The following is an 11,838-nucleotide window of genomic DNA, read 5'->3' on the forward strand; positions in this document are numbered from 1 at the left end:
TTCAAGGAAGTGACTAAAACCATCAAGCAGCTCAAACAAAAATTGCCAGATTTTCTAGAACAAAGAGGCTGTAAACATCTTAAATATTTCTTACATAAATGTGATAAAATGATCAAAATTGAACAATATTCATAAAGAGCTGAACCTGTAATGTTAAATTTGGTATTTTATTCTTTTACACAAAATGCTCCTCAATTTATTGTCACCATTGCACCGCTCACCAGTTGCTTGGCAACCAACTCCTCCTTGGTGTTGGTTCATTTGCTCGACTCGTTAAAATTACAGGTTCTTTTACAATATTTTCCGGAAACAAAACCAGCAATAGAAGTGTGTTGAAAACTTAGCTGATGAAGCTGTGTGCATTGCTTTTACTAATAAACCTGTCAGCCTTCTTCTGAAAGGCGGAAAAATTAAGCTGCTTTAATATAATGGGACATGTGGAGGTCAGCACATTGGTATTGTTAAATTATCATGGTTGGACGTTTAGCCAGATGTCAGATTCATCTCCTTGTAGAAAGACAGAGCTTGTGTATCCGTGGCTCCGGTCTGAGCTTGAGGAAGAACCACACTGTTCACAAAAAGATCTGAAAGATAATTAAACATCTGTGAGTCGCTCAAAGATGTGAGGAACTGTCTATTTTAAGCATGTGGCAAAGAGTTTAGCTAAATTTGAACTGTCAGATGGAAGCTTTTTATAAATATTAGCAGTCGTGCCCTTTTAGTTTGGTTTAAACGTGTGTAATTATAAAAAAGCTGTAAACACTTAGGGTCATCTCACTGTCATTAATTCAAGCAGTGACCTTGAATGTGATCTCAGCAGTTAATGTGCCATAAAATCCAAGAACCTTGTGGCGTGTCCTTTCCTAGACTCCATTCTTAAAAAGATAATCACACCTTGTAATTTGAACTATCCGTACGGTGCACGGGATTTGGCTTTGTTTCCTCACCAAGGTTTGGCCTCTTGCAGAATGAGTCTCTCTGGCTGGAGTCAGAAGAAGCTGACGTGCTCTCTGTTGAGTTGGAATTGACAGAACGAACTGATGGTACTGCTGCTCTTGAACGTTTTTCTTTTGGCTTTGCGAGGACTCTAACAGATGCTGAATTGCTCCACTCTGAAAAAACATAACAAACAGAGGTCAAAATTTGAATTTAAATCAGGGTTAATATTCAGTCTTGGAAAAAAAATAGAATCCAAATGTATGGACTTCCAAGTGAGAAAAAAGGCCAACTGAACATCCAGTTACGAAATAAAAAGAAAAAAAAACGGTATTTTGGACAAATATGGTGGGCTTTTAACATCAAATTGAATCTACATTTTAATAAAAAGATAAGGAAATGTGTTTGGTCTGAAGCTGAAAATCTTTAACCTGAATCCGCCAGATGGATTTGCTCCGCATATCCATCTGGAAACCTTCCGTTGAAGTAATTTTGGGAAGGGGCGAAAATACTGGTTATCTGATTGGCCTATGTTGGTGATAGATGGGCCAAATAAACTAATCAGATGAACGAAGCATATGACGTACTAACAGACCGACAACGGAAACACAACCACAAGCCAGGCTACTCTTGCCAAAACCAGTCGGGAGAAGAGTAAAAACATCTTTTCCTCTGAGAAAAGCCTCCAGAGCAGTGTTTTGCTCTTCTTTCAGTGAAGAAATACTCTGTAATTCCCATCAGTGTGTGAATGGGTGAATGAATGTGGTGTAAAGCGCTTTGGTCAAGTCTCCTAACTTGAATAAAGGCGCTATATAAGTACATGCCATAAGTACATGCCATAAAACTTGCTCGATAGCCACGCTAACGCTAGTTTCATCGGCTGAAGCCGCCATGTTCTTTAGACTGAACTGTCGCGCTTTTCGTTGCGTCACACCTCAACCTGCCTCAAAGCCAATGCTGATTGGACGTTCGTTTGGTGAACGGCTCCAAATTTTCTTCAACGGAGAGTCTCCAGACTGATCTGCGAGTGAAACCTTGAAAGCTCGCGAGATCAGGATGGTCTCATGAGGCTAGAAAATTTTTGCTTCTTGGCAATAAATCCTACACCCTTGGGAAGGTGGTTTTAATTTGTTCTATGGTAGTACGTTTGCAAAGAGAATAGATTAATTATACATATTGCATTTATTTGTTATATGTATTGAAACACAACTTATTTAAATACCACAGAATAAAAAAAGGTGTGAAATGACCCATTTTAACACATGCATAATGTGTTTTATAACTTGCAGAAGTTAGAAATAATAAGTGTGAATTATATAGCTGTTGTTTTGTACTTAAATATCCAGAATTGCATTAAAATGTGTTTTTCATATGGGGTAGATAATGTTATGGTAAATTAGTAGGAACTCCATTAAATGCAAGTAGTGACAACCTGATTCAAGCAAATAAATGTAGAATCAGTGTATTAAGTTGAGTGTTGGTACCAGAGTTCTCGTCAAGGCGAAATCGTCCAAAACAGAGATAGGCCCTCCACTGTTTCCTCACGTTCTCCTTTAACAGACAGTGGAACAGGAAGACAAAAAGCCCTGGAGATAAAGAAATTAATTGGAAAGCCGAGTGAAAAAAAAGACATGGACTTAAAATTTTACCGAACCACAGCTTCCGTACCACATCCCTTAAAGGAAACTTAAGTTTGAACAGAGTTTCTCTCCTAAGCAACATTGCTTGGGTAAGAAAAAAGATTCTAATCATTACAGGCCTTTGCTGGCTTTGGTGTCTCATAGAAGTCCTAGAGGTCTCTGTCATTTTTGCCCAGTTTTTATTACTGTTGTATTTTAGTCCTTACAAATTTCTTGTCACTTTTTGGTTTTTTTATGTCCAGCCAGAAAACAAAAAAAAAAACCTTTTGAAATAAATTCCTCCAGAATTACCATTAATGCTGATAAACTGTTTATAAGCATCTGATTAGAACCTAATAAAACGGATTGAAAAACCCAATCGCAGTCTATGGGCAAAAGCTGGGGTAGACCCTGCACAGGTTGTTATTTTATCACAGGGATCAACCTAACAGTCATGTTAGGAGAAAGCCAAAGTATCTGGAGAGAACCCAGAGATGCACAGTGAGGACTTTCAAACTGCCTGCAGAAAGACACCAGACCAGGAATCAAAAATAGGACCTTCTTGCTACAAGGCAACAAAATGCCACAGTGCATCCCCATGTCAATACTTTTTACAATTGAAATACTGCTAATTGGGCCATTTACATTGGATTCAAATCATATTGACAATAACCCAAGTAATCCACACACCCAAACTAATCAGGGCAAATTAAGTTATGGTTAAAAACCACTGAGTCGCACTAAACCACAATTGTCCCTATGGACAGTCACTACACAAGACTTCATTGCTGGAGAAAATGTTGAAGTTATTTTTTAAATAGGGTGACCAGATTTGGGTCTCTGAAAAGGACACATTTTTTTTGGGGGGGGGGCGGTATGTATACAAATATGGAATAAAAATGAGTTTGCCTCATCTGGCTAAATTAGTAGAACAATTTGATACAGATTTGGAGTCAGTGGGTCACATGACCTGGAAGCTATTGAATAAATATCAATTATTTTTGTAATAAATTTTTTTTTAAATATACAAAGGCTTTAAATGGAATAAAAATGAGTGTGCCTCATCAGGCTAATGTAGTAGAACTATTTGACATAGATTTTGAGTCAGTGGGTCACATGACCTGGAAGCTATTAAAGAAATGTCCCAAATTTTGTCTTTAAAAATATCTTTAAAATTAAAAATAGCTTAAAATTGCATAAAAACCAGTGTGCCTTACATTTTATCAATTGGTATGATTTTATATTAGTTTCGTCTTAGCTGGTCATAAGATAAGGAATTTATTGATTTTTGTTTCTCAAGAAGTCCTTGGTTAAAAGATTTGTTGACGGTCCCTAAATGCACCACCGTTTGTGATAGGAGGGAGCAGCTGAGAGACGCTGGTCGACATCAGAGTTCCTTGGTCGGATCAACCGTTTGCTAGATACCGCTGACCCCAAGGAGCTTTAATATCCAACTTCAACCAACATCACTGCAGTGCCTACGGCTGCACTGTAGTCGACAAAAATCCTGGACAATTTTGAAATTCCCTGCGGACATTTTTTTAGGTATAAAAAGTAAACCATATCCGGGAAAAAGAGGACGTTTGGTTACCCTAGTTTAAAGTTTGGGGGGGGGGTTCTAAGCAAGACAATAGTCCCAAATAAACAGCCAAAGAAACTCCTCATTGGTTTTAGAAAAGGAAAGGCTGGAATATCCCAGTCAGTCACGCCTGACCTGTAGAACACTATTGGAAGTAGATGAGGATCTGAGTACATTTAAGGACCAAGAACAGAACATGTGTTGCATTTCTGAGAGCGTGCAAAGCATTTGTTCCCTCTTTAGTCCTTTTTTATTTGTACCCACAAAATTTGAGGACTAATTTGCTTAGATTTTTTTGTATTTAGTGATAACTTGGAGTGCTTTGGACATCTGGTGTAAATCTTATATCTAAGCTCTTATTAGAAATACCTAAAAAAAAAAAAAAAAGAAAGAAAGGCCTTGACATTTTCAATTTTTGTCTCGTTTCAAAGCGAACGTACCTTGCAATGTGTTCAACCCAGAGAACAGGTACAGCAGAACTACTCTTGCTGGTCCCCAGGTGAAGAAGCCTACAGTCCACGTTAGTCCAAGTAAAAAGGTGAGACTAGCTACTCCCTTCAGGTCCTGAAGAAGCCCTCTCCGGGTCCCTGCCGGGCTGTTGAAACGCATACGGCGAATCTGAATCAGTACTACGACAAAAACCTACGGAGAGATTTATAAGGAGGTTTTAATCCGTTATTTTCTGAAGAAATTTCAAGTATCCAAAGCACAATTATTTTTTGTTTTGTTTTAATTGGGCATATTCCTATAAGTTATCATTTAAAATATAAACTTTAATAGTTTTGTATACAATTTAAAAGTACCTTTAAATGAAGAGCTCCACAAAAATAGTCCACTTTGATTACAAATGTTCAGGTTGTGATTTTAAATCTTATTTACCCCGATGTTGAAGAGACAAATCAGCCCAGCGTAGGCAACCACAGACACAAAGAATGTCACATCATCCTGAAGCCAGCAGCTGTTATGGCATAAAGTAACACGACATAAAGTATCATTACACAAAGAGATATTATAAAGGCAAAGGAAGAAATACTGTAATTTATTGTACGTGTAAAATATCTGAATATTCACTTTGTCGCCTTTCCTACATGATTATTTCTTAAACTGGGTATAATTATTTAGTGTTGTTACTCTTATTATAATATCAAATATTTGCCATAGGTAAAGTATACTGAGACGTTTACTTCTTTAGTAACATTATTTGATGAGTATATTTCTACAGATATGTAACTCCAGCGATTTTTTGACTAGAAAATCAAAACGTGAAACATAGATACCAAGCAAACTCATATCTTACAAGGTGTCGGAGTTGTCCAAAGGCTTTAAAGTTGAATCAGCATCTGTGTAGAGTTGACCGCCGTATGCATCTCGATTTACAATGAGAACCGTGACGCAGATTACCAGAGGAATCCCTGAGAAAGAGTTAAAACCTCAATACTTTACTTTTAAAGCTGCTTTGTTAGTTATTTAGCTATTATGAGTTTGCAGAGCTTGGATTACAGCTTACCCCATCCAAGAGCACAGAACTTGAGGATATAGGAGGGGACATAGACGTTGAAGACTTTAACAAGGGCGAAATACATGTTGATGGCCTCCAACCCCATCCAGGTGAAGGATGCCAGGAGGAAGTAGTGCAGCATGGATGCTGCTGCCACACAGAGGCCATACAGACCCCAGGAAGACAACCAGGAGTTGAGCAGAAAGACCAGATTCAACCCCAGCAGGGCCAAAGAGAGGTTTATGAGGATCTGAGAGGGGTAATCTCTACGAAGCTTTCTAAATCAGACATTGAGATGAGCGTTACAGAGAGAGAGAGTTTAAGACTTGAAAAAAGTAAAATATTTATCTGATGATTAGATATTTAGACATAACCTTTCTATATATGGCTAGAAAACGTTAGACTAAGCGACTATTTGGAATAATTTGAGTGCATATGTTAACGTTGATCTAACTTACTCAAAGGCCATATATGTGAGAAGGGTGATTCCTAAGAACAGAGATGAGACTCCACAACCAGCATAGGTGATAATGGTCAGGATCTGCTCGTTAGCCGGGTCCAGCTGAGTCCTGGAGACATCCTATGAGTTCAAATAGAAAAATATCAACAGGATTGACTTTTACTCATTTATAATCTAATATTTGTAAAAATTAGCTTGATTCAATCTCAGGAGCTATCTTCCCTTTATGCATTCCTCTCCTCAGCTCCCCCTACAGGCCTCTTATAGAACTTGATTCTATGAAGTGAGGTGCTTCTTGGTGATGGGGGCTTTATGTCTAATGACACGATTACTTTGGTTGATTTTAACATATGTTTTAGATCATCACCTGCTGAGAGACCATTGCTATGTCTAGTTTTCTGAGGAATGACGTGTATCTTTTCATGAGTAATTTAAAGAGAAGCATCTCCACAGAATGACAGATCCACCATCAGTGAGCATGAAATGCTTTCTCACCTATTATTTATGTCAAACCAACCAGGGGGGTTTATTACTGGAAGTCTATTTGAGTCATGTAGATCACATCTAAGCCCAGCTGTGAGGTTTATTGATATTCTTTGGAAAACTGTAATTTTTTAATCATTGTACATGTTAATCTAGTTGTCATGAATAGAATGGTTATGTTGGTTATGTTTAAAAAAACAACAACTCATTAACAGTGACAGGCTAGGCGCTAAGCGCCTCAAAGGAAGATGAAGAAGAAAGGAATAATGCATGTGTTTTAATACAGGCAGGGTTTTCTAATAACTGAAAGGAATCAGAAAAAATATTCACACCTTAAACCTTTCCACATTATGTGGCCTTATAACTAGATATCTTTTTAGGACTTATGATCTGTCAAGTGTTGTAATATAAATATAATATTTTTACAAAATGAAAATCTAAATGCATACGACATGCATTTGGATTATTCCCCCTAAAGGGTGCAGTGAGATTGGACAGAAAGTTAGGTCTGGACTTTAACTAGGCCAATCTAAGACATTATGATGTGGATGTAAGCAATTTATTGAAGCTCTGCCTGTTTGTCTTAAGTTGTTGCTTTGGTGGAACTTTTTTACATTCTTGGTCTCGATTGAGCTCCACCCTTTTCCCATTAACTATGCCCAGCATCCCTTTCTGTGCTGAAAGGGGCTATCTATCTATCTATCTATCTATCTTTGGTTGAATTGTATTCACTGCAGGTTTATGTGTTTAATAATCTGGGATTGTGGAAATATATTTAGTCTAACTTTGCCTTTTTGTTTCCAAAATCCGTACTGTTGGTTCCCTCTGCTGTAATAATGTAATGTAAGTTAGTTAAGCACCTTACTTTGTTTTATAACCACAATTATTTGACATACTTTAATTGAGATCATTGCTTTAAAACATTGATTCCCAAAGTTGGGGTAGCGATGCCACTTGGGTATGAGTATGAGGTCTTTAGATCCACTACAGAAAAATAAACAATAAACATCTATGTTAAAGTGCTTCAAACTACAAAATCACCTAAAAATGGACAAAATCAACCACTTTTTTGATATTTTCTAATATTTCACTGATTTTGTAGAAATGTTTGAATGCTCCAAAAGTACTTTGGGTCATGGGCCGAACTCTGGTCCCATTTTGTGCGTCCGAATCACAAAATGGTATCTCTGCAGGAAAATAACAATTAGGTGCTAAAATCTTCTCATTTTAGCTCTGCCTGTTAAATCCGACTGTCAGAGTTTCCAGGAATATATTATCTTCACCAAAGGATTCTTACTAGAAGAACTCCAAAGTGTGTGAGATGATTGCAGAGGCACGTCGTGTTGCCAGCAGTGCTGTTGTATTTTCTGCAGCCGTGATCATCCCAGTCCCCATTCCCATCTAGATGTGGACGGATAAATAAAAAGTACAATTGTTGTTTTTTTTTAATCAGCTTCTGATAAATATGAAGAAATGTGTCTCTAAATGTGGACTTACTATTTTTATTGAAGTTCCAGTACACACACTGGACTTCTTTATCATACTAGGAAATAGGAAAAAAAAACTGTTAATCTGAAATGTTAAAAGCTTATTTGTTCTTTTCTGGTTTACTGTTTATTTGAATAAAATCTCTCCAACTCTGTTGGGCTGTAAATGGTGCAGCATGATGGTAACGTCTTCAGGAAGGTCTTTGATTGGGGAGCTGCCGTTGGTCACACTGGCCGATACCACAAAGGTGTTGAGGATGGGCCTCTCTTTATGGCTCTGAAGAGACAGTAAACAGAAACCACTTTCCTTAACCAAAATATGCAAATAAATTAAATAATTGATAATTTTTCCTCATCAAATACTACCGGAAAGAGCAGTGGGTTGGCGTAGAACTGAAACTGGATTCTAGGGTGTTTCTGGTTCACACCGTATTGTGCAAAGTTCTTTTGCAGGACAGAGGGCAGGGAAATGAAAGCCACAGTGCCGTCTGTAGGATACCTGTTAATAAAAATCTACACAGCAGAGAAAAGCAAATCCTTAATGTTACACTACATGTCTAAATATATTCTTTATTAAGGATTATTTTGCACAGTAGGGGAATGTTAGAAGGAATCAGTATTCTAAAACAATGACAAAAAAATCCATTGTCTCTAATTAATAAATGGACTTCATTTTATAATAATATGCTATTTTATAAGTTGTGATATTAGATTTTAATGCATCAGTCTCAAAGTATATAAGACCTTAAGTGAAACGCATAAGTAGCATGAAGTATACATAGATTAAACTAGAATTAGAATAATTGAAAGAAAAAATGAATTAGTTTGAATTTAGGTCTAAATGGCTGTTTGGATAGACATTTAAATAAATACAGCACCCTCCATAGTTATTGGGACCGTTCTTTATCCATAGAAAACCCTTGAAATGAAAATATTTTGTTTTGTAAAAACAGTCCCCCTGCTGCTCTTAAAAACCGGAAAGATCAACCTACAGAAATCTATCTGCCAATCAGAGAGCATGAAGGATCGTACAGCTGGAGTTGGTCCGATAAAAGTTACCTGACACACGGTCCAATCGTTAAAAACAGTTAACCGCAGAAAAGAAAACCCTTTTTCTTATGGGAATGTAAGTCCACAGACATAAATCCTGTAGGACACCTATTAGTTAAGCTGTAGAGGAAAAAAATCAATTATTTTGGAAGATCTACATCCCTGGAGCCTCTATGATCCACCATAGAAAACATTGGATTCTTTCTGATGCTAAAAGTGTTAGGAATCCAGTTTGTGTGGGTTGTTTTTTGTTTGTTTTCCTCCACCAGGTGGCGCCTGGTTCTCGTTGGCCTTCTCACACACCTGCGGATGGTTGCGTCATTAACGGAGGACTCTTAAGCTGCTGACTGCCACTACCCCTACGCCAGAGTGTTTGCCAGTTTTGGGCACTCTAGCCAAGCTGAGTTTTGCTGAGTCAAACTGAGTTTTTGTCACCTGAGTCTTAGCCTTCTTTTTTGTCTTTGCCTCTCGGCAGGAGGTCATCCTGCGAACTGAATGTTTTGGACCTTCTCCCCTCTGGAAGGATAATCTGAGCTTCAAACTGAACTGAGGATTCAAACTGGTGGTTTGGATCTACTTTTCCCCAAGGATTGTTTGGGCTTCTCTCTGAGCAGGGGATTCATCTCCACAAGAAACCGTTCAAGTACCGCAGGAAAACTAAGTGACAGTCAGCTCCTCCGTTCCTCAAGGAAACACCTCAACCTGGTTAAACCCTGTCTGCCCTCCAACGAGCAAGTCTGTTACTGGAACAATCCACACCGACTGGATTTAAAAAAAAGACACCTTTTTCTGGAAACGTGACTCCTGTTGCCTTAATTCCCTTCTTCAAATCAAAGACACAAATTTCCCACTGAGCCTTAACTAACCGCAGAATCTTCCCCTTCACTTTTAAGTCCCGGTTCGCCAGTGTTCGGAGCAGCACTGGACTCCTCTCTACTAACTCACAATAAACCTGTTAAACCTTCCCCTGGTCTCTCTGGTTTTCTGCATGTGGGTCAGATCTTTGGATAAAATCATTACAAAAAGATCCCAAAACCTGTGAAAGGTGTTGTAAGTTTAAAGGTATAGTGGAAGATTTTGACAAATTTTTGAAAAGACCTGTCCTCTCCACTTTAAAAAAAAAAAAAAAAAATGAATGCAGATGCATGTACCCGCTCCCTAGAGGATGCGTGTGAGAGCATGCACGAGCCCATTGCTCCTCATGCGTGCTCTGTTTAAAAGATGCTGTTTGCATCACTCATACAAGCTTACTTTCATTCCAAAAAAGTTAAAAAACAAACCACTGGACTTTGTATCCAAGTTTGAAGAAGTTTAGCTTCCCATTCAGGAAGCTTTTTCCAATTTAAAATGTCAGAAATAGCATTGAGTTCGAGGCTTTGTAGAGTGCACCAAAAATAAAGTCTTGTTTTAGCTTAGAAAACATGAAAATTGAACCGGACAAACGTCCCAATAGGAAAAAAGGTTCCTGGATACGAAGCGATAGATCTTCAAACTTGGAAAGTCCATTGGATTTGTTTTTCTTTTTACTTTTTTGGAAATACCATGACCTGGATGACTGAAAATCTTCACCAGCATAAAAGCTTACTTTTCAAAAGAAGATTTGCAAATTTTCCCCTATGTCAGACTCACCACCAGTAAGTGAAACTGGGGATGAACAGGTAGGACGGCCTTACGTAAACATATCACCAGAATGGTTCACAATTAAAAGGACCACTTATTTTGATGATCCACCCAGAAAAAGAACATCCTCTCCTATACCTTTAGCTGTACTCAGTGTTCAGATAGGAAAGGTATCAGACAACCTCTGGTTTCATGTCGGTCCAGTTAGACAAAACTCCAAAGCTTAAGCTGCTGGTCTGTCCAGGAACTACATCCACCACTGAGATAGCGACTGCTCGAGCACACAGGGTGTAGGAGCCCTCGTAGCCCACCATCATGTCTCCAACCTCCTCTGTGATGTTGAGAATACTGCGAATTAAGGCACACATGATGTTTACACACATTTGATGATAGCTCAGGTTTTAATTGGATCCTTAAATCTTCTTCATGTCCGTACGTGTTTGTAAAAGGTGTCAGGTTGCTGTTTGTTTCCAGTATGTCTGAGATGACGTTGATCAGAGCTTGGCCAAGTTGCGGCGTGACCACGCTGACCCTGATGATGACCTTCAGCTTGTTGAGGACTGTGACCAGCTCTTCGTACATGAGACTCGACTGGTTTCTCAGTAGATCCTCAATCATCTCCAACACATTGAGGGCGTTCTCTGATGATGAACGACAGCAGGAAGGAACGTGACAATCAGTGAATACAAGCCTCTGAAGAGCATGCAGGGTGTAGCAAAGCTTCAAAACGGATTACTCCAATGTGAAAAAGCGACTGCACCAAATTAACTTTGAACTTTTTGTTTTTACTCAAATAATTATTCACTGGTACTTAGACTTTGGTTGATGATTTAAATTAAAAAGTAAAAGTAAAACAGATGGTGTGAAAACTTTTTCCAGGTGTTACACAGACATTTGGTTTTGTAGTGTTTGTCTCTCTGGAAACATTAGCAGGAGGATACATTTTAAAGCAGTTTTTTTTATCTTTTTTTTTTCCAATTTAAAGTTAATCAGCAGATAACCTTTTGATGCATTTTGTCTCTCTGCTTCTTTTTCTATGTCTGCTACTGCCTCCTTGAACCCCAGTCAGCCTCAGCAGTCGGCCGCTCACACTGAGCCTGGTTCTG

The 11,838-nt window shown here is 38.3% G+C and overlaps 1 protein-coding gene across 1 annotated transcript in view; it reads right to left on the reverse strand.

Moving 5' to 3' along the window:
* Nucleotides 1-111: 111 nt before the first annotated feature.
* Nucleotides 112-11,838, reverse strand: part of LOC107084178 (G-protein coupled receptor 126-like) — an 18,425-nt gene continuing 6,698 nt past the window's right edge. The window contains exons 8-21 of the mRNA XM_015373889.1: nt 11,169-11,373; nt 10,915-11,080; nt 8,429-8,575; nt 8,214-8,339; nt 8,073-8,118; nt 7,873-7,976; nt 6,091-6,212; nt 5,642-5,910; nt 5,432-5,546; nt 5,014-5,092; nt 4,575-4,776; nt 2,421-2,522; nt 948-1,112; nt 112-584 (exon numbers count right to left, since the gene is read on the reverse strand). Of these exons, the coding sequence (XP_015229375.1) occupies nt 484-584; nt 948-1,112; nt 2,421-2,522; nt 4,575-4,776; nt 5,014-5,092; nt 5,432-5,546; nt 5,642-5,910; nt 6,091-6,212; nt 7,873-7,976; nt 8,073-8,118; nt 8,214-8,339; nt 8,429-8,575; nt 10,915-11,080; nt 11,169-11,373 (1,949 nt within the window). The 3' untranslated portion in view covers nt 112-483. The remainder of the gene's footprint in view (nt 585-947; nt 1,113-2,420; nt 2,523-4,574; nt 4,777-5,013; nt 5,093-5,431; nt 5,547-5,641; nt 5,911-6,090; nt 6,213-7,872; nt 7,977-8,072; nt 8,119-8,213; nt 8,340-8,428; nt 8,576-10,914; nt 11,081-11,168; nt 11,374-11,838) is intronic.

Source organism: Cyprinodon variegatus, unplaced genomic scaffold (assembly GCF_000732505.1).
Source record: "Cyprinodon variegatus isolate N-32 unplaced genomic scaffold, C_variegatus-1.0 Scaffold94, whole genome shotgun sequence".
Taxonomy (NCBI): Eukaryota; Metazoa; Chordata; class Actinopteri; order Cyprinodontiformes; family Cyprinodontidae; genus Cyprinodon; species Cyprinodon variegatus.